This window comes from Dermacentor albipictus, chromosome 2 (assembly GCF_038994185.2).
Source record: "Dermacentor albipictus isolate Rhodes 1998 colony chromosome 2, USDA_Dalb.pri_finalv2, whole genome shotgun sequence".
NCBI lineage: Eukaryota > Metazoa > Arthropoda > Arachnida > Ixodida > Ixodidae > Dermacentor > Dermacentor albipictus.
This window is the reverse complement of record NC_091822.1, coordinates 194,831,312-194,858,151: the sequence shown is the minus strand read 5'-3', so window position 1 is coordinate 194,858,151 and position 26,840 is coordinate 194,831,312. Positions and strand designations below refer to the sequence as shown.

The window sequence follows — 26,840 nt, the reverse complement described above, 5'->3', positions numbered from 1 at the left end:
GCGTATTTGTGAACGATGCCTATCAGAGTAGACTCCGTAGACGGCGAAATTTCAACGTATAGGGCAGTTGGAATGTAGCCGGGCCGGGTGTTTATAAATTACGGCCCATCGCATTCGGACATCGTGCAGTTGTGATGAGGTGGTCGGTTTATGTCTGGTGATGGCAGTTACTTGACTGTGAACTGTAGGCGCCTGTGTGTCAGTGAAGCCTGGCTGAAGAAAAGACCGTGCGCCCAATCAACGCTAAGCAAATAAGCTTCCCTACGGGAGAAGCTGAATGCCAAAGGCTCTCTAATGAGGAGCTTTTGGACCATTACAGGCCTGACTAGTGCGCAGTGCCTTGATTGAAGCGATCTAGCCTTCTTGTTTCGACAAGATACTGATACTTACAAGGAACGGAAGCAATGTTGCACCAATAACTCAGTGACTCGAAAGAAAGCGCATTTACGTTCAAATATAGGTTTATAGTTGATGCAGCCTGCATCTTTTTTGCTTGAAGATTCGCAAACATTCGACAAAAAAAATTAATGATGGCGATACGTTCTGTGGGTAGCGCCATCATGCACACAGACAACACGTCTATAGATTGTCAATTTCACCCGAAGGCGAAGCATTGAAAGCGATAGCAAGGTTTATTAACATCGCGCTGAAGGCGTCAGGAAGCTAACGTGCTGATGTGGTTTGCGCACAGCTGCTCTGCAGGAGCGCTGATGCATGCGCGCACAGCGTTCATTCAAACAGCGCAATTAAGAAGCTGTCCCGAATTATGCAGAGCCACCTGAGCGCAGCGTGACAATGCGTCCATAGCACTTGGCTTCGTCGCTTTTGCAAACAAAAGCACTGCGCGTCTTTGAATATCTAACCCTCGATGCGCGAACTGCGCATGCGCGCAAGTACTGTGGAAGCACAATGCCAAACACGCTTAATTCGATCGTCCGTATAATTGCTGTCGCAATAATTGTCATCGTTAACTGCATCGATTCAGTGTCTCCACTAAAGATATCAGCGTCCTTTTGTTCGCGATATTTTAGAACGTCTCGGCCATTTCAGAAGAAGGCAGCTGTCTACTCGGATACAGTTACCCAGGATATCAATCTGAGCATGTTGGCAGACACTGACTTAAATAGCCAAGGAAGGAGTTTCACACCATTTTGTTATTTCCACCTCAATTTCTCTGTTTTGTCTCGGCGCTGTTGTCCAGAAATGAACGATAAGCTTAATTCAGGGCATGCAGGGCATCATGACGAGATTCGTCAGTGTTGTGTTAGTGCTAATAACGGATATTTGTTCTTCCCATTCGCTAGGTGCAGGATAGCAAACTGAGCGTGAACCCACCTAATATTCCTGATTGTCCTTCTGATTTTGTCTTGCTTCTTTTCCCCGCTATAAATCTTGCTTTTTCAAAAGACATTTTTTTTTTACCAAATGGTACCCGGCAGTCTTGATTCCGCACAGCTGAAACGCGTGTCAAAGGTGTGATCTGACATAATTAGCTTCAGGTGGCTTTTTCTGAAGTCGAACTAGTCCACGGATAGGACAATTAACTTTACGGAAACATTCCCCTCAATGTCGTATACGTTTTTGCCATTTAAAATATCAATGGCTTCATCATACCTGTTACCTTCAATGACTTCATTATACCTTCATTAGCCTGTTAACTACAAGTTCATGACAGATACGGAGCTGGATGGCGTCCGCTATTATTGTCGCATCTACAAACGGAGCTGCCACCAGGTTTGTTTTGCTACAGTGAAACAACTGTGCTGCTTACCGGCAGCTCTTTCTGCGAATGAAGCGCCGCTCCTGTCATATTTTAATCAACAAATTCACGTAAAATCATTGCCTCATTATAGGTCAAGCATCACGCCCTTGGGAAAAGGCATCTTACTGAGCAAAAGAAGCGACTGGTCGGTAAGTGAGCAACGGGCGCTGACCATATCGCGATGTTTCCAGGTCTCACAGCGGGACTGGCTCCGATGTACCTGACGGAGATATCGCCGGTGCGGTATCGGGGCGCGGCTGGCACCATCTACCAGCTCGTGCTCACGCTATCCATCCTGCTGGCACAGCTGCTCGGTATCCCTCAGATCCTGGGAAACGACGAGTTGTGGCCGTACTTATTCAGTGAGTATCCATGGTTTGCATTATCCTCGTCACGAGTGTATTCATAGGCAGAGCATTAACAACGACGGATGTAGATGTTATTGCCAATTTTTCATTTGTAAAGCAGAAATATCTCCGCGCAAGAGCCAGGGAAGATATAGCTGAGGTGGCTCTTCGCGGCATCACGTGACAGATGTCACCAATTTAATCAAAACTATACGCCAAAACATTGTCCAACACAGAATAGCAATACGGATTACAAATATGAAGTGCCTTACAGATCCTTTGCGTGAAACTGTTTCACTCTTCCACGTGGTCGTACCACACCAGCATGGCAGCGCTGCTGACTGTCGATGCAGATTCTGTTCGAATTAAGAGAGTGGATGCTACGTACGTAAGTGGCTTTCAGCACGTCTCACGCACATTTGTCACTCAGCAGCGCAGACGCTACGTAGTTTCATTCGCTGCGCCACCACACGGAAGGAAGCCGAGCTACTCGCTCAAGTAATTTGGGCGTTTCCTGCAAATTGTCTATCTAGTCCCGCAAATATGAGTCCTGTGCTTAGAGCCATTCTTAGTCATGTCGTGACCGTAAAATGTTAGTGCTAAAGGACGGGTAGCTATTTATTCGGCCGAAATAATGCAGGAGAGTGTGCAACCGCCACGGTAGCCCGCTGAGCCTGTAAGCCGCTGCTGAGTTCGAAGGCGCAAGTTCAATGCTGGCTGTCGCGGCCGCATTTCGATGGGGGCGACATGCAAGAACACCCGTGTACTTTGATCTAGGTGCAATGTTGAAGACCGCTAGGCGGGCAAAATTCGTCTGGAATTCCCCACTACGGCGTGCCTCGTAATCATATTGACCTGCCGTGGTTACTCAGTGGCTATGGTGTTGGGATGCTGAGCACGAGGTCGCGGGATCGAATCCCGGCCACGGTGGCCGCCGCATTTCAATGGAGGCGAAAACACCCGTGTGCTTAGATTTAGGTGCACGTTAAAGAACCCCAGGTGGTCGCAATTTCCGGACTCCTCCCCTACGGCGTGCCTCATAATCAGAAAGTGGTTTTGGCACGTAAAACCCGCAGAATTTTTGATAATCATATTACGGTTTTATTGCAACGTAAAACCCCAGAATTTAAATAAGCAATGGCGCTGACAGAAAAAGTGCGCTGAAAGCGGACGTATTATCTGCGCCGAGAAGGTCGCAGTCGCGTGCGGTGCTAAGATTGCCGGTCTTGTGGGCAATTGGCCAACGTCTGACGTCCATATCTCCTCTAGCTGTGTACGAAAAATAACGCGCGACCCGAAAAAAAAAGAAAAGAAAATGGAAAGCGATAAACATGCTTCCCCAAGGGCATTCGCTGAAACAAAAACAACTGTACTTGGAATTTTTTTAGGAATGACCGAAATCTTGTTCAGCGCAGCGTGGTTTCTCAGGTTGCTCGAGCGTCGTGTGGTTTGCTTGACGAATGGCGATTTTGGCAAAGCTTCAGATATGCACTTACGTAGTAAAAACGTGTGTTCCGGCAAGAAAATGAAAGAACGAGAAAAAGAAAGGTTAATTCAGATACGTAATTATAAAGGTAGTCGCTGAAGCAGACAATTTGCTAGTAAACAGGAAACAATAGCCATATAATTATAGTTGCAATAAAGCTTTGGTTTAGGCGAGTTGGTTCGTTCTTTAAGTTGGCAGTCTCCGCCCTCGTTGTTCTCGCGTCCATACTTCTTCCGTGTAATTTCGCGGTGCTCTGTCTATACTTGATCATTTGCACTCGCACAAAAATCGGACCGTACACTATAAACGACATCGCCTTGGGCGGCAAACGAGTTCTGCCGTGAGCCACTCCTCGCTTCACTCCTCGCAGCGCTCACCGTGGTGCCGTCGGTGCTGATGGTGGTGACGCTGCCTTTCTGCCCGGAGTCACCCAAGTACCTGCTGCTTGTGCGGGGCAGGCCCAAGCAAGCGGAGGAAGGTGAGCGGCCGTGCGGCAAAGCCATCTACTTTCTAGCACGCGCGATAGTATTGTGTTTGTATTTCCTTCAGGAAGCTGCCAGAGAAAGAAAGGTTAAAAAAAAGTACTGTGCCAGGCTCGCAAATGGCAAACTTTAGTGCCTGCTTCTTTTTTTAACTTTCTGTGGGTGAAATAATTTGTCAAAATTCTCTGTTAACGTTCCTTTTCCATGAAGAACTGCGTTTCTTGTAATATTATTTTACCGCGGAGAATCGCTGCGTATGATGTTTCGAGCAGCTCTATGTAAGTGGAAGTATGTTTGGAAACTAGAATTAGAGTTACGGTACATTTCTCGAAAAACGCAAATCCATCCAATCGCGCTGTGGTAATTTCCCAAAGCGCGCGTTACTCATCACTCTCGTACCACGTGTATAGAGGAACGTAAACGATTGAGCTGTACCACTCGTTTACGCGAGGCATTGCGAAAATGTTAAGGGCTATGGCGGTGCAGATAACTTGTTTCACCATTTAAGAAGAGAGGACATCAGTAAAGGTGTGATATTACGCCTTATGAAATTATTATTTACCTGAAATTAGCTCAAACATATTTAGTTAATTGCATGGTTGACCATTTTGGAAGTGCGGAACTGAATCTGATCAGTTTTCAAGGCATGCGTCTTCAATATAAATCCTGAGACTAGCATCAATCTCATGATATTCCTCCCCACAATCTGCCACAAAATTTGCGAGTATCTTTATGTTGTCTTGTGCCACGTGGTGTGGGGTAGACTTTGCGACTGGAGCTCGCCGAGCGTATCTAATTCTCGCTTGCGCACCCTGGACCCTTTGTTACGTCTCCAAGTGCCAACTAGCCTCTCCCGCGGGGTTGCAACACTGATCACCAACGGCTTGGTGGGGCATTTAAGAACGCGTATTCTTCCCGTCTTGGAATGCCCGATAGTCCAATGTACGACACCGGTGTTTCTGAAGAAACCATTGAACAGCTGTTGTGCACTTTCCCTCAATACGACGTCCAGTACTTCGTATTGCCGACTGGACTTTAGCAGAACACTTTATGAAAGAGATTCTTGGGACCTGGCCTCATCAATCGATAGCGCAGAAAGCTATTCGCGTGCTTCTGCAGTTTCTGAGGTATACTGGCCTCAGCGACGTAAAAGTAACACTGCTGCGCGTCGTGCTATGTGCCCGCCGCAGTGCTCATTCTCTCATTCTCTTCTTTTCCACTTTCTATTTCCCCTTAGCCCCAGTGTAGGGTAGCAAACTGAACGCTCGTCTGGTTGACCTCCCTGATTTTCCCCCTCGCTCTTTCTCTCTCTCTTCAGACCAAATATTAACTGAGGTGCCAAATTATTTTTTGGCAAGTTCACCTGAGGATTTTTTGAAAGTGATGAGAGCCCTAACATTTTATAGCGTGCAGTTTTTCTGCACGACACAATTGATTAGTGGGGCAGCACGCAACTGGTTCCATTTACGAAAGTATGCAGTTTCAGCGCGTGCTCGCGACCTACTGAAACGTTAAACCTCTCTAATGTATTGCTACGGAGAGAGAAAGAGAGAGAGAGAGAGAGAGAGAGAGAGAGAGAGGCAATAAAGGAAAGACAGGGAGGTTAACCAGAGATTATCTCCAGTTGACTGGGGGAGGGGAAAAGGGATGGTATGCACATCGCTTAGGCAGTGAAATTTCATCGCGAGACGTGTGCAAGCACCGACTGGTGTATCCAAGGGAGGGGACAGCATCTCCATGTTTCGAAATTAAGCTGTGCCTAGCAGGACAAATGCTGAGCAAGCCGGTTTAATTCATGGCACGGAAAGACAGGCGTACAAAACACGGATGCGAGAAAAACGAGCAGGGCGACACACACGCCGACTCAAAGATTAACTGAGCACAAAGAATCGTGGCCCGATTGGACGCTGTCTAACCTTTAGATGCACTGTCTGGTCTGCAAATTTTTTCTCATAGATGTGGGTGGCGAAGTTCTTTTGAGACATAGGAATGTAAAAGTATACCCTACAGTTGAGCTACGGTCGAGGCATGGCATATCATTATTAGCAGTAGCACGTGCGCAAATCCGCCCTCGATTGTCATGAATAGAGAAAGTGTCATTCATAAAGCGTTACCTTTCGCGAAGTGCACGCGCGTGTTCATGATGCCTTTACTTGAGCATGCGCAGATTAGCTTTAAGACTTCCTTCATCTCTGTTGGGGCGGAGATGAGGACTGACGTGCATACGAAGGCCTGCGTGGATTGCGCACGTAAATGGGAGGTTTTCATTAGCGACTACACAGAATCGCATTACATAGACTATGTGAGAAAAAGATATGTCGCGATAATGAGCACATTCGCATGCTCTGTTATTAAGTGTAGTGAAACGATATGTTCACGGCTTGGTACGAATTAATTTTCTTGTATATTTAAATGCGCACAGTTGACAAAGGCACAAAACAGGAACACACAGTACGAGCGCTGACTCGTAACTGACTTTTTATTTCGAAGAAAGCACAAATTAATATAGAGAATCATGATGAAAAATGAAAAAGAAAAGTTCAACGAAATGCGCGCTCACATCTACAAGAAAATCAGGACTGCTATGAAGTACAAAGCAACGAAATTCAGTTGCCAGTCAGCGCCGTTTAATTTTTTCTTTTCGTAAGCACAGCGCATACTGTTATTGCGTACTTCGACTTTTGATATCTCACACACGAAAGTGAACGTAAAAACGAAAAAGTACAACTGTTGCCTCTTGTCCTTGTGTTGCTAATACAACCAGAAATAAAATTCGAGAAACGATTCTCTAGCTGATGTCAGCGACAGCGCTAACTCCTGGCTAACAGCACCCGCTACCTGCTTTATTTCTCGGCAGCGCTTATCCGGCTACGTGGTACACGTGACGTAGACAAAGAGATGGCCGTCATGAAGAACGAAGCCGAGGCTGCCGAATTCGTGCCCAAGGTGAGCTCCGCTACCTGTCGCTTTAGCGGCTGCTCCCGCTCTCAAGCTGTACCTTTTTCAGGAGGACGATTGGCGTGCTGAATGGAGCGTGAAAGTAATACGTTGTGCGTTTAAAAACTATATTATGCTCACTCATGAAGCAACATCTTTACCGCAACAAAAGGTTTTAAAAGAACATGATACTTGAAGGAAGAAGGATTAGCACCGTTAGCTCTGCTGTACTTTACCACGCTACGCTGTCAGCTGTGCACGCAACCCGGACCGAAATAAAGCACAAGCCGCACTGCGCTTATTAGGCCTGCCTTTGGCTGCGTCTTCCACTGTCCTGGCGCATTTGAGAGGTCCTATGGCTGCGCTTTCGCTGTCCTGGAAGGCTCCGTATTCGATTCCGCTGCCAATGGCTACTGCTGATGCGATTGAAAAGTTGACGCTGTGGAAAACACACAAGCTCCCAAGAGCTTTTTTGCTGACGGGTGCTCACATAAATTTATGTGCGTAAAAAGCAAGGCAATCAAATATGCTTAAAATTTAACGGATGATCCCCGTCAGAGTCAATCAAATGGGCTATAAATTGAAGTAAGAGCACTCACGCATATAGGGAATACGCTACTAGTGACCAAGAGGGGTGTGCTACATCGATCAGTTTCTCGTTATGTAAATGAAGTTGGGGTGCTGCACTTGCTTCAGACTGCGCCGTTTAGTCTCGGCATTTGCGACAATTCAAAGCTCGTTATTTCTGAGTCATGAAGGGGAACAGTGACGTATAATTTTCACATATTGAGCTTGCGGTGGTCTCGCAATTTCTCGTGTGATTTTTTTTCGCACACCTTGGCGATCGCGACTGAAGCTTTAGAAAACGGTGACGGATGCAGCAGTCAAAGAAAAAATTTGACGTACGCGTTGCCCTGCTTGCAGTGCGTGCGGAGCGGTTTTAACACATGCAGGAGCAGACATCGCCTTAAGGGAAATTTGTCTAAATAGTTGTCTTAACATTTAGGGGCATGCCTCTAGAGACATAAGAGTGTTTGCCTCCTGGCCTTCCTATGATGCAGTGCTCACACGGAGGTGATATAATTTGGAAGTGATAATTTGCGATATACCTTTCCTCTAGCTGAGTTTTCCTGGGCGCCCATCGTTTCCTGTATATGTGCAGGTGACTTTGCCAGAAATGATTCGCAACGCTGCTCTTCGAGCACCGCTTATCATCTCGTTGATGGTCATGTTAGCCCAGCAGCTGTCCGGAATTAACGCGGTGAGTTCTTCGACACTCATTATTTGACTGCACACCGGTGCATGTATTTGAGACACAAGTGTATGCACCAGGCGACTGTGGAACACCTTGCATTCACCCGGTTGCGTTTGTGTAAAATATACAAGCGTAGCATCTACGTTATTTTATGTTGGAACAACCCTACAGGGAAGGCCTTATGAAATAATGAGCGGGAGAATAAAACAGCAGAAGGACCAGTACGAGAATACCGTAGAGCATAATTGATATCTCCGTTAGTTAAGCCAGACCAACTGCCACACCAATTCTCTGTCTAAAATGTCATATGAATATCCATCATATGTCGAATATTTTGTTCTAGTCATTTCCAGTTTCGTGTCATTATAGATTTTTTTTACATGAGTTCTTTAAATGCCTTTGCTTGTGCGAAAATCACAGGTTCCTACACATATCTCTTTTAGGGGAAGCTTTGTGTATTACACACACGATTTTTTCGTTCTTGGAATTGCAAATCAGCGGCAGCGAAAGCACTTTGAGCTTCATAGTGATAAGAGCACCGCTTTCGTGGCGCGGCTTTGAGTTACTGAAGTGCGGCGCACCGTGCCCTTTCGTGCCGTTGTGCGTACGACACTGACTTATCTACCATTCGACAAAAAACGCCCTACATTACGGTAATTGATAAAGAGAAAATCAAACTCAGAAAATCAGAAACAGTAATTACGTTGCCATGTGGTTCAAGGGGGAAGACAGATTTCCGAAAAGAAGAGAGGTTACTTTTGCTTAAGCGATGTTCTCTCACCCCTTTTCGCTCTCAGTTTATCAATTCTTCGTCACAGCGTGAGTGGTGAGCTGCAAGCCTTTGCTGTCACTGATATGCCTCCGTGTGGTCGGAAGCAGTGATTGCGGAAAGGTGCAATCACCGGCTCTGGACAAAAGAAAAACCAGAGCTCACGTTGCTTTGCTTACGACTTGCATGAAGTGGGCGCTCGAAGAAATGCAAAGTGGCTTTGATTCCATGCGCGTAGCAGCCGCTATCAGTTAGGTGCACTCGTTAGGCGCTTAACGGACATCCTGAAGATGGTCAGCATTAACCCACTCGACTATGCCTAATTGTGAGTTTCTATCATGTGCTTATTTTCATTTTATTTCCTTTCACTTATTTGGTTCCTTGGACAGTGTCTTAGAAGAGCCCTAGGCTGAAGGCTAAATTGCCGGACGTTGCCTCGACGCCCTTTACAAATATACCAATAAGATAGTTACATTGTATAGATTAGCTCGCGCAAACCTCACGCAATACCATTAAAAGGCAAAAAATTCTAGAAGCATAAGAAATATCAGTTATAAACACACATTGCCGTTAAACAGCGTAGCATCCCTCATTGTATTAATAAACAATAAAATAAGCATCAGAGCATGCGAAATGACGCGCTTGTACCATCAATGTATGCATAAAATCATAATGTGGTAGTAAGAAATGAACGAAGCGAAGACAGCTAATGCGCATATATTGATCGTAATTGAAGCACGAGGCACATCCGTAACTGTTAAAAGAAATTACGCGAAACATCAGTCATTTGCCGCGGCACATTTCACTGCTCGTAGAAAAAGTCTTGCCTCTTATGTAAACGACATTTTGTTGGAAATAAGAAAATTTCTAGCTTCTTGCTTGAACCAGAAGAAACATTTCTTTTTTTGGAAATCCGTTTTATTTTCTAGAAGTTTTAATAATTTTATTACCTGGGAATGTAATGTCTGTCGGTAATAATTTCTTCTAATCGCCGCCTTCCTTCGCTATGGCTCTCGAATAGCGTATTTTTTAGCGTTTTCAAACTTGCGTAGTACACTTCTTCTTTGGGGGGTGGGGGACGAAATAAGTATTTTATAGTTTGAACATTTAGAGAAGCATATAGATGATTAAGCCGCCGATCGAATCAGTATTTTCTTAATTCAGTGAGAGCACTTGACCACCACTGCAGGCCATCTTCTTCTCGACGGACATCTTCAAGACGGCGGGCCTGTCCCCCGAAGGGGCCCTGCGCGCCACGCTCGGCCTGGGCCTGGTCAACGTCCTCATGACGCTGGTCTCCATGGTCATCGTAGAACGTGCGGGCCGCCGGACACTGCTGCTCACTGGCCTCGCCGGCATGGCGCTCTGCACCGTCGTACTCACCATCACGCTCGCCCTCAAGGTGAAAACCTTCGCAGTGCAATGCCCAGAAGTGTTAACGAAACGATCATCCTCCGCAACAGCTGTGCTTGTTGGCAGGGATAAATCTGCTGACTGTGCAATTTCTTTCTGACACATAGCAATGCGCTTTCGCCAGGAACTTAGAAGACAGTCCCTCACTCTTATCACTTGTATCAACAATGTAATTTTTCAAACAATTCTATCTTGATGACGGCCGTGTGTTCCTTCAGTCGTGTTTTACACAGTCAATTTTGTCGTAAATCATTCTATGTGGCCCTACTGTGAACGCAAAAGAGCATCACCATGTGTTCTTTGCCGAAAAAGAAATCAAGCCAAGCACTTTTTTAAACTAAGTGTAGTGCTTCGCCTGCAATGACACAGGGGCGCAAAGCGGAGAGACAAAGCATCTCATTTTAAGCAAGTACGTAGAGTTTGTGCTGATCCGGTTGTCACCTGCCACAGAGTTTCAAAAAGCACTTGCCGAATTTAAATAACAGTTGCACGTCGTATAAGAATAGGACTAACGGGCTCAAAACAGTTCTAAATCATTCGGAAGATTTTTGTAATGCATTTTATTCTCTAATTATGAAGTTGAGGGTATGATGGAAACTCGCCTGGTTGGGAAGTGGTCACTGAACATTTAAGTAATGGGGAAAAATATTAGAGATACCGACGACATAAAGATGCTAAAATGCTTTAAAAAGCTATAGAGCCAAGACGCTTAAAAGAACGGACAAACGAATGTTGAGGATCCCACGAGGAATGCTTCTTGTGAAGGCTTCCGTGCAGGAGCTGCACCGCCTTTTACTTGTACCCGCAGTAATCTTTAACATTTTAAAACAATTTACCATTCATCATCATCATCATCATCAGCCTGGTTATGGCCACTGCAGGGCAAAGGCCTCTCCCATACTTCTCCAACTACCCCGGTCATGTACTAATTGTGGCCATGTCGTCCCTGCAAACTTCTTAATCTCATCTGCCCACCTAACTTTCTGCCGCCCCCTGCTACGCTTCCCTTCCCTTGGAATCCAGTCCGTAACCCTTAATGACCATCGGTTATCTTCCCTCCTCATTGCATGTTCTGCCCATGTCCATTTCTTTTTCTTGATTCCAACTAAGATGTCATTAACTCGCGTTTTTTTCCCTCACCCAATGTGCTCTTTTCTTATCCCCCAATGTTACACTCATCATTCTTCTTTCCATAGCTCGTTGCGTCGTCCTCAATTTAAGTAGAACCCTTTTCGTAAGCCTCCAGGTTTCCGCCCCGCAGGTGAGTACTGGTAAGACACAGCTATAATACACTTTTCTCTTGAGGGATAACGGAAACCTGCCGTTCATGATCTCAGGATGCCTGCCAAACGCACCCCAGCCCATTCTTATTCTTCTGATTATTTCCGTCTCATGATCCGGATCCGCGGTCACTACCTGCCCTAAGTAGATGTATTCCCTTACTCCTTCCAGTGCCTCGCTACCTATTATAAACTGCTGTTCTCTTACGAGACTGTTAAACATTACTTTAGTTTTCTGCAGATTAATTTTTAGACCAAGTCTTCTGCTTTGCCTCTCCAGGTCAGTGAGCATGCATTGCTCACTGGCCATTACCATTACCATCACAGCATATTTATGTGGCCGGTGTCAGTGCTCTCTTTCTCGTACTGAGCTCTGCTTGCTACTTGGTAATTGTATAAGCAAATTATCACCTATAACTATATCATTAAATCAATCTTTAAAGATCCGTTTATTGGCCATAAATTAGGTTAGAAAGTTGCACAGAGAGAGAGAGATTTGATGCATCATGGAGGGGTATGCGTGGCGGCATTCCTAGCACGCTACTCCATATGGAAAGGACGAAAAAGTTGCAGAGATTGTTTAGACGCACCTTATGCAGTTGTTTCCTTTAGGCTGCAGTTTTACTTCGAACTTCTTTCGCAGCAGTAATGAAAGCCCACAAAAGTTTTTAAAAAATGTGAGGTCACTGAGGTCACTGCTTGTTCGGGCGCCCAGTCCTGATCGAACGCTCTGCCTTTCATTCAACCTTTCCCGCTCTCTTAGCTGCAGTGCCCTGAACTGCGGTGTTGCCAGACTACGTTCGCTTCTCTGGTACGAATAAACTAACAGAACGTTTTCATTTTGTCTTCCAACTTCGACCTAGTGCTTATCAATTGTAGCCCTGATGGCTTCCCATAGTCACAAGTTCATGACAGGTACGTCTCGACTACAATATCTTTTGCAAAACTCGGCCTTTCCTTTAGAGGGCGGCCGGCTATTTATTATTTGTTAAATTCTCGTCCCATCCCTTTAGCCAGCAATATTTGTAAATTACTCGAGCACATCACACAAACTCCTGCGGCACCCAACTTGCCGGACTTATTAAAGACATACACGCACTGATAGACGCTGGTTTTCCAGTTGACGCAATATTTTTATATTTTTCTAAGGCATTTGATCGCTTTCCACACCGTAGGTTGTTACTTAAACTTACACGACTTAACATTCAATCTAATATAATTGCATGGGATGCCGATTTTCTCTCGTATAAAATTCAGTTTACATGAGTTAACAATTCTACCTCATGTTATGCTGATGTTACGTCTGGAGTTCCACAAGGCATGCAGCGTACTTGGGATTTTATTTTTTCTAATTTATAATAATGATTTTCCTAGTTCTGTGACGTCCAAACTCATACTTTTTGCCGATGCCCGTCTACATTATCGATGTGTAACATCTAACACTTATAGCCATTTACGACAAACCAGCCTAGAAGAGATTTGTGCATGGTGTTCAAATTGGTTACAGCCATTAATATTTCCAAACATAAACTCATGTCTTTCGCCAATAGGCCACGAATTGCAACCCCCTACTTTATTGATAAGAGCGCTGCAGAATTCATCACAACTTACAAGTACCTTGGCATCAACCTTCAGTCAAGCTCATCATGGAGTAAACATTTTAATGTTACCCTTGCCTCCGCTGACCGTAAACTTGGACTTAAACATAGTTTAAAAGAAGTCCCAATTCATATTAAATCATTTGGAGGACGCTTAAGTTTCGCCTTTAAGAGTGGAACACGAGAGCATTCAAAGCTCCCCGACAGCTTACGCCTCCCGGCAACTGTAGCTTATGTGACCGTAATGTTTACCCGGAAACGCTGGCGGCGAACGCTATGCACGAAGGCGAGCTTTCTGCTAGAAACGCGGCCTTTTGCGTGGGCCGAACCCGGAGGTGGTTCACAGCGCACCAAGAAAATTACATGTTTCATGTTTATGATATGGTATCGCACTTTTAATATTTAAGTCTGAGAAGGTTTAGCAAAAACTGTCGGTGCTTTGTTTCGTGACATTTGCTTGTGGGGCTGTCATTCTCAAAACACGAGGAATAACTTTGTCAAGCATGTAAGACAAGGTATGAGCAACTTTAGTGATAGAATGGTGTGGCAATATAACCCGCATATACCGCATGCCTTATAGCAAGGCGTGGTATTATATGTACCTAGATTTACACGGAAATTTTCTATCATGGACAACTCCGCCGATGTCGACGCCTACACCGACACTGGAAAAACTAGCGTATACACCGCATTAATCCGTCCCAAACTAGAACACGCATCTGCCATATAGGACCCCGAACAAACTGATACCCTCAGTAACAACGAAGCCTTGCAAAACCGTGCTGGGCGATTCATAAGCTTTAGCACCATCCTTCATGTCGTATGGAATTAATTCAGACACCACCAGTTATCTTTTGATGTCGTGGCCCCCCATATAAAGTCAAACGTATTAACTTCCAGTCATCCCATTAAGCATATATCCGTTCTTACTACGCACAATAACTAAATGGAACGCCTTGCCATCAGAAATTGCCGCGGAACCCAACTTAACTAAGTTTCAAGATCTAATTCGCTCACGACTTGCCCCGTAATCTTATTATTATTACTTTTTTTGGACTCCGCGGTGTTTTTATCCGGTGGTGTCTGTTGCTGTTTGCTTTTCATTGCGGTAGCCTTATGTTCTCCCAATATGCCCTAATGTGTTGTCTGCAACGTTTGTGACTCATTTTGTACATGCGCTATGTTTTTACTCTATATTATATTGTGCTTCCTTTTGTTTTCTTTGTTAGTATGATGTATAGTCTGTGACCAACGCCTGTGCGCCTGTGCCCCCGTCCCCCTGTAGTACCTTCGTAATGAGGGCCCTTGGGGGTATCTTGATTTTTTAAAAAATCATTCATTTACAACGAGATATACGCATGTTATTGCTATGTCGTTGCACGCGTGAATAAAGGTACATTTATTGTCAGTTATCGCTCGCTGAAGAAAAGGTGAGAGTTACGAGTAACGTGGGCTTTACTCAATAAGTACTCTTATTGGGTAGAAGCACACTCTGCTGAACAATTTTGAGCGCGCTACGCAGGCACATGCGCAAGCTTCTAAGGTATATGCCAATACGACGATGTGAACGCATTATCTTATTAAAAAAGAAGAAAACCTCTGTCAAATCAAGCGAGGTTAAACGAGCCCACCCATGGCTGCTGCCAACAGCTAATTGCAGCTTTTGGATCAATAGTTGTGAAACTCTAGGTAAACTCTGCCTACTGGCATGGTGTGTGTCGACAGAAAGTAAAGAACAGAGTAGTGCACTGGTTTATTCTTCTAGATCACTGTCTTATTTTTATTCACTGGTGGTTGCAGCGCATGAGGCTCATTCAAGCAGCAGTCAAAGCGCGTACGAGGCTGTGGTTTATACTGGTGGAAATAGAACGGAAAGTGTTCAGCTTGTTTACAACGTGTTTCTCTTTGTTAGGAAGAGGTTCACAGGAGGTAACATTTCTGGCAGTGTTCTGGATTTGAAGCGGTCCCCCTAGCTTCACGTGCGATTTGTAGCTTCGCCCTACTGTTATGCAAACGCGTAGGCCATGCGGATAGTGCTAAGGTCCGGAATGAAAGTGAGGGGGAATTAATTAATTCATTCATTTGCCCTGAGGACCCGTGACAACACACTAGGAAAGGGGTGGGGAGATAAAGGGAAGTAGCACACTGGTTCACGAAAATAGTTTGAAGAAGCTAAGCATACAGGAACCCAAAAGAAACATCTATATACTCGCTTGAACATAAATGAACACCGTGAATTTTAGGAGATGTGCGTCCATTTGAACAGCTACACATCAGATACAAGGAATGGCTGTACTTGCACTTCGTCAGGACCACACACGCACACGCACACGCGCACACACACACGCACACACACACACACACACACACACGCACGCACACGCACACACACGCACACACGCACACGCACACACGCACACACACGCACACGCACACACGCGCGCGCGACAGGGAGGAGCACAGAGACAGAGAATCCGTCACGACCACTGCGGAACGTGTTGTTCTGTTTAGTTTACGAAGGGCTACAATCATAGCTAAAAATGCAGCTAAAAAATTGTCATTTAGTACTGATGGTGATGAAAGCAGTATGTATTTAATTCTTTTGCATTATTTTCCTCTTTATTTCATCTCAAGCACCTCGTCTAAAGTAGCAGGCCCCGCATATAGCAGCGCTGACATTTTCAACGTCCATTACAATCTGTCTCTCTATCTATTTCTACCGCAGGAATACGCTACGTGGGTGTCCTACATCAGCATCGCGGGTCTTGCGATGTTCGTCATCACATTCGCTGTTGGCCCAGGTACGCATATTCATTTCGGAGCTCAGTTTCTGGCTAATTTATGTTTTACGCGAGCAGAAAGAATTATGTCGTCGGCATTTTTGGGAGAATTGTGTTAGACATCAAATATATCTGTTGAATTCTTGAAGATGACTGCAATAAATACCACCATCAATTACAGAGAGGATCAATAAACAGAGATTAACTGTGCGCATGCCATTCGTAGCCGTAGCCTATAAAATATTAGGGCAGAACTCATCTCACTATGACTGCCGATCAATGCGATTAGCATTTGAACAATGCAGCGACAGACCGTATTTCTGAAGTCAGGTTTATTTGATATCTGTGGTGGTCATCTTGAGACTTCACTTGCTTCGTCTGTACGCGACCTACTGCGGTATCGTCCCACTTTGCAATAACACTCGCTTGCCAACGTCGCCCACGAGCATGGCGGCACGACGACGTCTGCATGGCGCCGACGCAGCGAAAACGATGGAATGACGTCGATGGAAAGACAAAGGCGGTATGACGACGATGACAATGAGATGACGATGGTATAACGATGACAGCAGGGACAACGACGTGAGGACCGTGGGAGAACTACGAATGCATGACGACGATGGCGGAACGATGACGCTATGACGACAACCGGATGACGAAGCTGGAATAACAACGATGACACGACCTCAACGGTATGAGATATGGTATGACAACGGTTGCGTGATGTTGAGTACCTGACGACGAGGATATGACGATATTGGCATGAAAACGGCGGCAAAATCACGATTGGTTGACGACAGCATAATTACAACAGAATGACGAAGAAGAAATGACGTCTGTGGGTTGACGAAAGCGGCACGGCGATGACGGCATAACGACAACGGTATGACGACGATTGGATGACGATGACGCAATGGCGATATGGCATGGCAACAGTATGAGGACAAGGGGACGACGAGGAGTGTATGGCGACAATGACGTGACGATGGCGGCGTCATGAATCCTGTATGACGACAATGGTATCAGGAGAGCGGGATCTCAAAGCTGGCACGACCACGACGTCACGGCGACCTCTTCATGACAACAGATGCATAATAGCGAATGTGTGAGGACGATGCAATGATGACAGTGGCATGAAAGCGGCGATATAATCGCGATTGAATCACGACAACGTAATTACAATAGAATGACTAAGAAAGATTGGCGTAGATTTAACAGTCAAGGCGTTATGACGACAATGTGATGACATTGCTTAACTGATGACGATGGTAGAAGAACAGCGTGGCGACGACAGCATGATGACCCAGTATGACGATTACTCTGTGACGACGACGGCGTGAGGGCGAAGTTGAAAAAAAAAATGACGAAGCTGGAAGAACCACGACGATATCGCAACGATGGTATGACAGCGAATGCATGACGACGATTATATGACGATGATGGCATGAGAACGGTATGAAGCAATGGGATGGCGACGACGGTATGACGACAATGGCGTGACGACGACGGTACGATGAGAGTCGAATTACAAGGCTGAGTGACGACGACGGAACGACCATGCCGGCATCACGACCGCGAGCACCTACGTAGTGGCCGAAGCTGGCAGACAGCTTGTTCCAGTGGGTCGGCTTAAGAGCATGCACAGACAGACAGACAGACAGACCAGACCAGACCAGACCAGACCAGACCAGACCAGACCAGACCAGACCAGACCAGACCAGACAGACAGACAGACAGACAGACAGACAGACAGACAGACAGACAGACAGACCAGACCAGACCCCAGACCAGACGGACGGACGGACGGACGGACGGACGGACGGACGGACGATAGAATAGGACGGACGGACGGACGGACGGACGGACGGACGGACGGACGGACGGACGGACGGACGGACGGACGGACGGACGGACGGACGGACGGACGGACGGACGGACGGACAGACAGACAGACGGACGGACGGACGGACGGACGGACAGACAGACAGACAGACAGACAGACAGACAGACAGACAGACAGACAGACAGACAGACAGACAGACAGACAGACAGACAGACAGACAGACAGACAGACAGACAGACAGACAGACAGACAGACAGACAGACAGACAGACAGACAGACAGACAGACAGACAGACAGACAGACAGACAGACAGACAGACAGACAGACAGACAGACAGACAGACAGACAGACAGACAGACAGACAGACAGACAGACAGACAGACAGACAGACAGACAGACAGACAGACAGACAGACAGACAGACAGACAGACAGACAGACAGACAGACAGACAGACAGACAGACAGACAGACAGACAGACAGACAGACAGACAGACAGACAGACAGACAGACAGACAGACAGACAGACAGACAGACAGACAGACAGACAGACAGACAGACAGACAGACAGACAGACAGACAGACAGACAGACAGACAGACAGACAGACAGACAGACAGACAGACAGACAGACAGACAGACAGACAGACAGACAGACAGACAGACAGACAGACAGACAGACAGACAGACAGACAGACAGACAGACAGACAGACAGACAGACAGACAGACAGACAGACAGACAGACAGACAGACAGACAGACAGACAGACAGACAGACAGACAGACAGACAGACAGACAGACAGACAGACAGACAGACAGACAGACAGACAGACAGACAGACAGACAGACAGACAGACAGACAGACAGACAGATAGACAGACAGACAGACAGACAGATAGATAGATAGATAGATAGATAGATAGATAGATAGATAGATAGATAGATAGATAGATAGATAGATAGATAGATAGATAGATAGATAGATAGATAGATAGATAGACAGATAGACAGACAGATAGATAGATAGATAGACAGATAGATAGATAGATAGATAGATAGATAGATAGATAGATAGATAGATAGATAGATAGATAGATAGATAGATAGATAGATAGATAGATAGATAGATAGATAGATAGATAGATAGATAGATTCCTTTTTTCGTGGAGTTGAAGAACGAGATCCCTGTGATGTAGCACGGCGGGGGCGAAGTAGCAGCTAGGGATCTTCGAACAGGTATGACAAACTGTATTCACAAGCGAGCTATTTACATTTACAGAGAGTGCAAAGAGCACGCCTTCACTCTTCTACGCCTAGCTGGGTGTTAGCGGCGAGGACGCATTTAGGACGTACGCAGTACGGAGCCTCACCATACTAGCACTGCGTGGTTACAGCCAAGACTGTCCGTGAGTCCACCGCACTGCGATGATAACGGCCACAAAGCAAAAGAAAGGAAAGAAGAGAAAACGGCACAGCTCGACACGGATGGAGCCGTTTTCTTTCGCGCTGCTAGTGCTGGCCGTGTAACTGCATGCCCTCCCCTTTTTCCTCTCGCGGCCCTCGCATTCCGATGCACCGCTGACAATGAAAGTAACAAGAGCACGTATGACCTTGCAGGACGTGTAGGTTACGTGTAACGAGACGAGTCATGTAATTAAAGTAGATTATGCTACAGTATTATCACGCCTGCATTAATTTTCTTTTTGATGGTAACCATTTTTGACGGATTATCACATTTATCGATTCGTCGCCCGGTGCGAGATGCGCACACTGTATTGGAAATTTCTTGACTGTTATTTTGAAATAAAATGGTGGCGCCAGAGTGACGACTTTGCGCACGAGGAACGAGTGCTGAGGTGACGCCCACACTACGCAGGCTCGATACCGTGGTTCCTGGTGACGGAGTTATTCGGTCAGGGCGCCCGTCCTATTGCTACCAGCCTGGCGGTGGCCGTCAACTGGGCGGCCAATTTCATCGTAGGGCTCGCCTTCCTGCCCCTCATGGTGAGGCTCGGCAAACGGAGATATTGCCCACCAACAGAGAAACTTGCATATTTTGTGCCTATGTTACGCTAGCTTCTGCGTTTGTTGCTTCTGCACCGCATTTCCGTCTTTCTTTCTTTCTTTCTTTCTTTCTTTCTTTCTTTCTTTCTTTCTTTCTTTCTTTCTTTCTTTCTTTCTTTCTTTCTTTCTTTCTTTCTTTCTTTCTTTCTTTCTCGGCATGTTGTCCGCCTAGCCCAATTGAAGAGAGCCGCCGTGGTGACGTAGTGGCTTTGGTGTTGCGCTGCTTATCCCGAGGTCGCGGGATCAAATCCTTGCCGAAATTTTGCATTTCGATGATGGCGAAATGCAAAAATTCCCGTGCACCGTGCATTGCGTGCACGCTAACAACCCCAGGTGGTCGGGATTATGCCGAAGTTCCCCACTACGGCGTGCCTCATAATCATATTTTGGTTTCTGCACTGAATACCAGAATATCTAATTTAATTTGAGTTTAAATAAAGAAAGATCACTTCGCACGAGCGTCGCTTTAACTTTTAGGAAGTTTGTAAACGTAAATGGGGCAAACGTAAGAAAAGAGAGCAAGGATTCGACCTCTACTTTCGACCACTTCAAATATTAAGTCATCGTAGCATAGTGGTCGCACCGGGAATTCGCAAGCGTGTGCCCGTGGCTGGGTCCAGTTACTGATTTAGATAACTGGACCCCATAAAAAATGCAGCTTCCAGGCTGGTTGATTTTACATGATTGCACATAATATACAGCGCATATATGGAAAACGAACAACGGACGAGGAGAGCACAGGATCACGAAGCGCTTGTCCCAGGTTTTCTTTTTCGCAGGCTATCATGCGTAATCGTGAAGGCAGCAGGCGTTCATTCCTTTTGCGTCTGCCTGCATGGCTGTTGCAATTTTCTAAAGCACGGAGTCGGTCAGAAACACGCCTCCTTCAGCACTTGACACATTAAACTCGTGAGTCCTTGTGGTCAGTGAGAGTTCTTGTTCTCCATGTTGCTAATCAGCAACAAGGCGGGACGCACGCTACTTGAGAAAGAGTAAGCACTCGTTCTTAATCTGCGATAGATCTTTGACGAGGCTATGAAAGTGTATGAAAAAGCTCTGCAAATATTTATTTGTACCGGTATATAAAACGTGTTTTTAATCAATGCGTTGTGATAAGAAAGGAAATCAAGATTCCGACGAAAAGGACGGTTGTAAGTAAGGCTCCCACGTCACTTGTTTCTTTTACCCATTTATTTCTGTGATCGGTGTCCGTTATTCAGCGCCAACGACATGTGTTACATGTAAGCAACGGTGACTATTGCTGATATATCTTTAGTGTTTCATATTTTCGGAAACATTCTATGTATATGTGCGTGCCTTTAGGTACGTCCACGTGTATCTAATGGGCTTGGAGAGCCGAGGTGTGTAGGTGGCATGCACTCTCGTCGTCGTGTCCACACGATAGCGTGGGAGCGCCCGCATGCTTACTTATAAATAGGTCGTTCTTTGTGTAGCTGTTACAAGGCGCAGACGATGTAGGAAGGTGTTGGTGAGTCGTGGAAGCTGAGGGTTCATATTGTACTGCAGGTGTCGGTCGATTAAACGCATACAAGATTGATTCCTTTGTGTTTTCTATCAACTTGTTTTGCACACGCAGTTATCTCTTGAGGTCTCACCTGCTAGAATCTGTAAATTGCAATGTGTGCCATAAGGTAATTAGTTAAAAGCTTATTAATTAGTGCATATCTTTAACTATTCGATTATACATTGCATATTTTTCCTGCAAATAATGTACGCCTGTTCGAGTAGACCAGCTCATGGACCAGAAATGTGATATCTGCCACAGGCCATTTCTAAAAATTTTGGGCCTACTAACGAAAAGAAAAACACCCCGGTATACGTCATACGCGAATGTATATTTTTCTAATAGTTGCTTCTATTATGATGATCGTTTTGAGCACAATTATTCTGTTATACAAGAGCAGCCGGCGCAACCTCCAGGCAACATCATTTCAATAGAGAAAGTTTTGAAAAAGAAAGACTAAGCTCTCAAAGCTACGAAGTGATGCTTCAGTGCGTTTCAACGAGTGTTCTGCAGATTGGTTAAATTTATTCCTGGAGGAGGTAAAAAATTACGACCGTAACTAAAACTTGTAGTGATAGAAAATATAGGCGGAAATTGATGGCACTACGCGTCGCGCAGGAGGAGATCGAGCACTTCACTTTCCTGATCTTCACGCTGGTGCTGGTGTTGTTCTGGGTCTTCATCTACAAGAAGCTACCGGAGACGAAGAACAAGAGCATCGAGGCCATCACCAATATCTTCCGGGCGCGGGTCTACCAGGAGGACGTGGCCCTGAACAAGCTCAACGGACGAGCGTGAACTCCATGCTCGGTGGTTTCTGCGGACTCGTGCACGAGCCGACGCCTGGCTCTGCGGGCCCGGCCTGAGCGCAGGACGCGGTCGAAGATCAGTTCCCGCGCGGTGTGCGTTCAATCGAATGGGCTGTCGTGAAACTGGAGGCAGCGAAGGAGGAGGGAGACCGCTGCTTGAGGCGCTGTCACACTAGGAGGATCGGGCTTTGATACCGACCAATCAATATTGTGGACGATCGGTCGACTTGTCATTAATGTTGTGGTCATGTCGGCTTATCACAATTAGTAACCACCAACACTAGCAAGACGAACAATCTGAAATACCACCGCCTGACGCCATTTATTTCGAAGACGCCACGAAAACAAACTTATCGATGAACCGTAGGTAGACCGACCCCTATAGGCGTGCCTGGAAGCCGCGCCTAGCATTTTTCATTATTTTCCTTGTTATGCGCACTCGCGTTTCGCTCCACAAAGACACGATACGTTTCTTTTCTTAGCAAGAGCATTTATTTCAGCACGGCGTGAGCAATGCGAGCACCCGCTACTTCAAGAAGTGGGGCATTGCGGCGTAACGAGCAGAGGCGTGACCGATGGGAGCTGGGTTCACATGCAGCAGGCGGTCTTGCGGGTAACCTCGCAGGACACTCTAACTCGTGTACCCGCCCAGCTCTCGCACGCTAACCATGTGGCGTTCGGTCGACTCACCGTTTCTATGTAATGTTTCAACACTCCCAACCTCACCCCGCGTCCTACACCGCCACATTGCGGCCCACAAGAACTTGCCCGTGCGCGTGCACCCCGAGGTTTGACCTGAGTTCGAGGACCCTGAGTTCGCGTCGAAAACATGCCTGCCGACCACCGGCTCGAGCGGTCTCTTATAGGATTCAGCAACAACTATTTGCTATTGTTGCTGTTAGCGCAATGCGACATGGCAGCCGACGTCACGATAACACGTTGCTGGCAGAAACAGTCGGCCGACGGTCGGTCCTGTGTGACAGCAGTTTTGCAGAGAACGTAGTCCTGCAAAGACAGACCTGCAATCGCTTTTTCATGAACGACATGTTTGGGGAGCGTCTGGGCTGAAGCCACCGGCCAAATTAGAGAGTTTTAGAATTGGGGGCCCAAGCGGCTTGGGGACCCAAGAAAATTGCGCGCCACCAGTGCGCATGCGCAGAACCCAAGCCAGTCTTGGGTTGTTGCGTTCGCGTTAACCCAAGACCCAAGAATCGAAAACTAGCGTGGGGCCCCAAGCCGTCTTGGGCCACCCTCGCGGGTGACAGCGATGGCGTGCAGCAGATGGTCGCAGAGCAAACTTTATTTACTTCGACTGATTTCGCAATTTCACGCGGGTGAACTCGCAGTTTTTTCGCAGCGCGTAACAGAAAACACCAACTAAGAGCACTTGGCTTCGATTGGCTTTGCTTGGCTTAGAATCGCACACTTAATTCGTAATACTAACCGGTAATAACACAGTGATTACGTTTCTTAGATTTTATTGTTCTCTCTTTTTGCTCAAAAATGCATTCTGTTTGTTTTCACTTGTAAGAAAAGAGGTTTATTTATTTTTGCTTTCAAGCACCTTTCTATTTTCCACACTGCGGCGCACCGAGCACTCAACCCAACGCTGTCTGCGTTCGACCCAATCCTCAAACTCTGCTGCTCACCTACACCCAAGAGCAACCGACGCAACGCGGCTTGGGGGCCCAGCGCCTTGCGCCCCCAATTCTAAAACTCTCTATTATCTTAGCAATCTGCAGGAGCTGAAAGCTTCTGCCTCTTCACCGATCGACACACGGACACCGATGAATGGCACGTGGCCAACGTTCGGCGAATTCACGTCTTCGTCCATGGCCAGGACATTATTCGAAAGTGTTGTGAGATATTTGGGACTGCGGCGCGTGTTTCTACTACGTCACTCATGGTGGCTCGGCAAATATGTACATCGAAGAAGCAGCGCACTTGAAGGCGACAAGAACAGGCATTAGATATTTAGTGGGAGCCGGAAAGGCTACAGATGACAGTTTATCACACGAGCCCGCACACTTAGGTGCACAAAATACTCTATCACGATCCACCGATGCACCGTGAAAGCTATACATGTAGCTATGGCGGACCTTTCCTTTCGAAGGACGGAGAGGAGATGGAAGTGGTGAATTGTTAGCAGAACTAACGTTACGTTTTACAACACCAATACATTTGCCTAGTTATCTTAAAGATGTCGTATTTAACGCTATATGAATGTCTACAAGGTAACGATGGCACAAGTAACAATGAAAAGCCTATTGGAATATGCGAAAAATATAGAGAACATGTATCCATGCTATACAGCTCCATACTTGAACACAAGCCTTGCCTCGCGTGTTGGATTAGAGGTAAATCCCCTTCCTGGCAATGTAAAAAAAAAAAGAAAGCTAACCATGTAGTGTTCGTACCAACAAGCCCGGCTAGCCACTGTTCTGAAGCTAACCAGACATTTTCAACAAGATAATCTAGGCAGTAATCCTAAAGCAGGGGTGTAGAAACTCTGAATGGTAAACTGCTTGAACAACGTTTTTTTCCCCCTTAACCTTTTGGTCGTTTGCTCAGGTTGTCTGCTATTACGATGTGGCGTGATTGAAATGATTTACATTTCTTTCTTCCTTTATTTCCGTTCGAACAGCTACTGAAAATTCGTACCTTAATCCTTTTCTGTTTCTTCAGCAGCACTGTCGTCGAATGAGCGAGGTTGTGTGGCAAATAGTTTGTCCTTTTCAGGTTTCACGTTAGTAATATAGGTAGCGAAGACTTGAGGGATGTTATAAAAGCATATTCACCTCACAAAGTAAATACTTTATCTAAACGCCATAGACGTGTCTCGAAGTAAGAGGTTAGGTTTTCGTGTGGATTACGCATATTATTTAGTTTTACTTCCCGAGTCTGCCACAAAAGCAGTTTACACTTCGCGGCAAATCAAATCTGCGGAAATGTGCAAGGTGAAGGAAGCTCTAGAATGAGCAAAACATTGTCGCCTGCCTGACAGTAGCTTCTTAATTTAGCAGTTAAGAATCCTGTCTAGCACTCATCGCTCAGTAACAGTAGCTTAGTTGCTTCTTGCTGCCATCGGCTTAACGGCAATTTTTCTCTTTCACTAATTTACACTTTGTTTCGTTTCATTTTTCTGCAAGTGCCAAGAGAGGTCAGCCTAAGTCGAAGCCCTGTCATCGTTGCGATTTCTCTGTCTGCGTTCGATGGGGACGAAATGCGAAAACACCCGTGTACTTATATTAGTTGCACGTTAAAGAGCCCCAGGTGGACCAAATCTCCGGAGTCCCTCACTACGGTTTGCCTCATAATCACATTGCGGTTTTGGCACGTACAATCCCATAATTTAAATTTTCCGTATCTGCGTTTACGTAGATACGCACTGTTTTTACAATGTACTTAAGATCAGGGCGCGTAAAATCTCACTTTTATTATCAGCAAGCCACATATACCCTTATAGCAAGCATAAGTAGCAACATTCAGCATTCTAGAAGTGGCGTGTTTTGTGCATTACGGTTGTCTTGAAAGCTCTGGCCATATTGGATCAAAATCGCAAGCTTGGGAACGTTGTGTTCTTTTGTTGGACGGCAGGGAAAGAAATAAGGCAATAAGGTGATTGCGATACCAAGTGCTTTTGTATCCTTAAGCAAAATGATCTTTGGCCTGCTTACTATGGAGATAAAAGAATTGAATGTTCGACAAAACAAAATAAAGAAATTGCAGAATGGGTAAGTAGCTTTTTTGATACGTTAGACTTATCGCCTCAAACTATTTCCTAAACACCCTGCCCCACGTATAGTAACCTCACGTAACCTTTTGCCCAAAGCTCCTTTCAAAAACTGCTCTTGTTTGCCCCGACGTAAGCAGCAGAAATGCTGCTCCTGCAGATGAACAACCACGGACACAGTCATCTCACCGGATCCGATGTTTCTGGCAGGAGGCAGTAATTCTCCGCAAAATTTGTGTCGCACGCAGCGTGCCTGTTGCTGACAGCGTAAAGCGCAAGCATAAGTTTGTTATTCTATTCATACTTCTCTTTCTCATTTATCCACATTCAACATTCATGACTGTTATGCAGGACTAAGAAGTACAAAGAAGTGCCTCAGCTGGCTTAGGCATCTTAGGCCGCTGGCATATTTCCTACTATTTTTGTACAATAATTGACAAGAAAAATAAACGTGTGTGTTGTAGCAATGTGTTTTGTTCACTTTCGCAAGCTGTGGGGAACCTCGTGACGATCGCGAGGCAGAACATTTATTAAACGCGTTGGCAATCGCCCAACAAATTTTTACAACAAATAAAAATAACTTTACAGTAGTATCTTAGTTTTAAAGCTGTGTTAGTGTGAGGCGCCGACAGAATGAAACCTAATTATTATGATGCTGTATTTTTCGACCTTGAGTTTTACTTCCCAATGTCAACCAACTCGCCCAGGTGGGCCGTCAATTTCCTCAAAGTGAATGAGCTTTCAAAGAAAAATTGATAT

At 45.8% G+C, this 26,840-nt stretch overlaps 1 protein-coding gene across 1 annotated transcript in view; it reads left to right on the top strand.

Moving 5' to 3' along the window:
- The window catches only part of LOC135898540 (solute carrier family 2, facilitated glucose transporter member 1-like), a 56,063-nt gene extending 29,515 nt beyond the window's left edge, over nucleotides 1-26,548 (top strand). The window contains exons 4-11 of the mRNA XM_065427549.1: nucleotides 1,954-2,124; nucleotides 3,966-4,073; nucleotides 6,935-7,023; nucleotides 8,177-8,275; nucleotides 10,228-10,440; nucleotides 16,055-16,130; nucleotides 19,827-19,954; nucleotides 22,158-26,548. Coding sequence (XP_065283621.1) covers nucleotides 1,954-2,124; nucleotides 3,966-4,073; nucleotides 6,935-7,023; nucleotides 8,177-8,275; nucleotides 10,228-10,440; nucleotides 16,055-16,130; nucleotides 19,827-19,954; nucleotides 22,158-22,337 — 1,064 coding nt within the window. The 3' untranslated portion in view covers nucleotides 22,338-26,548. The remainder of the gene's footprint in view (nucleotides 1-1,953; nucleotides 2,125-3,965; nucleotides 4,074-6,934; nucleotides 7,024-8,176; nucleotides 8,276-10,227; nucleotides 10,441-16,054; nucleotides 16,131-19,826; nucleotides 19,955-22,157) is intronic.
- Nucleotides 26,549-26,840: the final 292 nt, after the last annotated feature.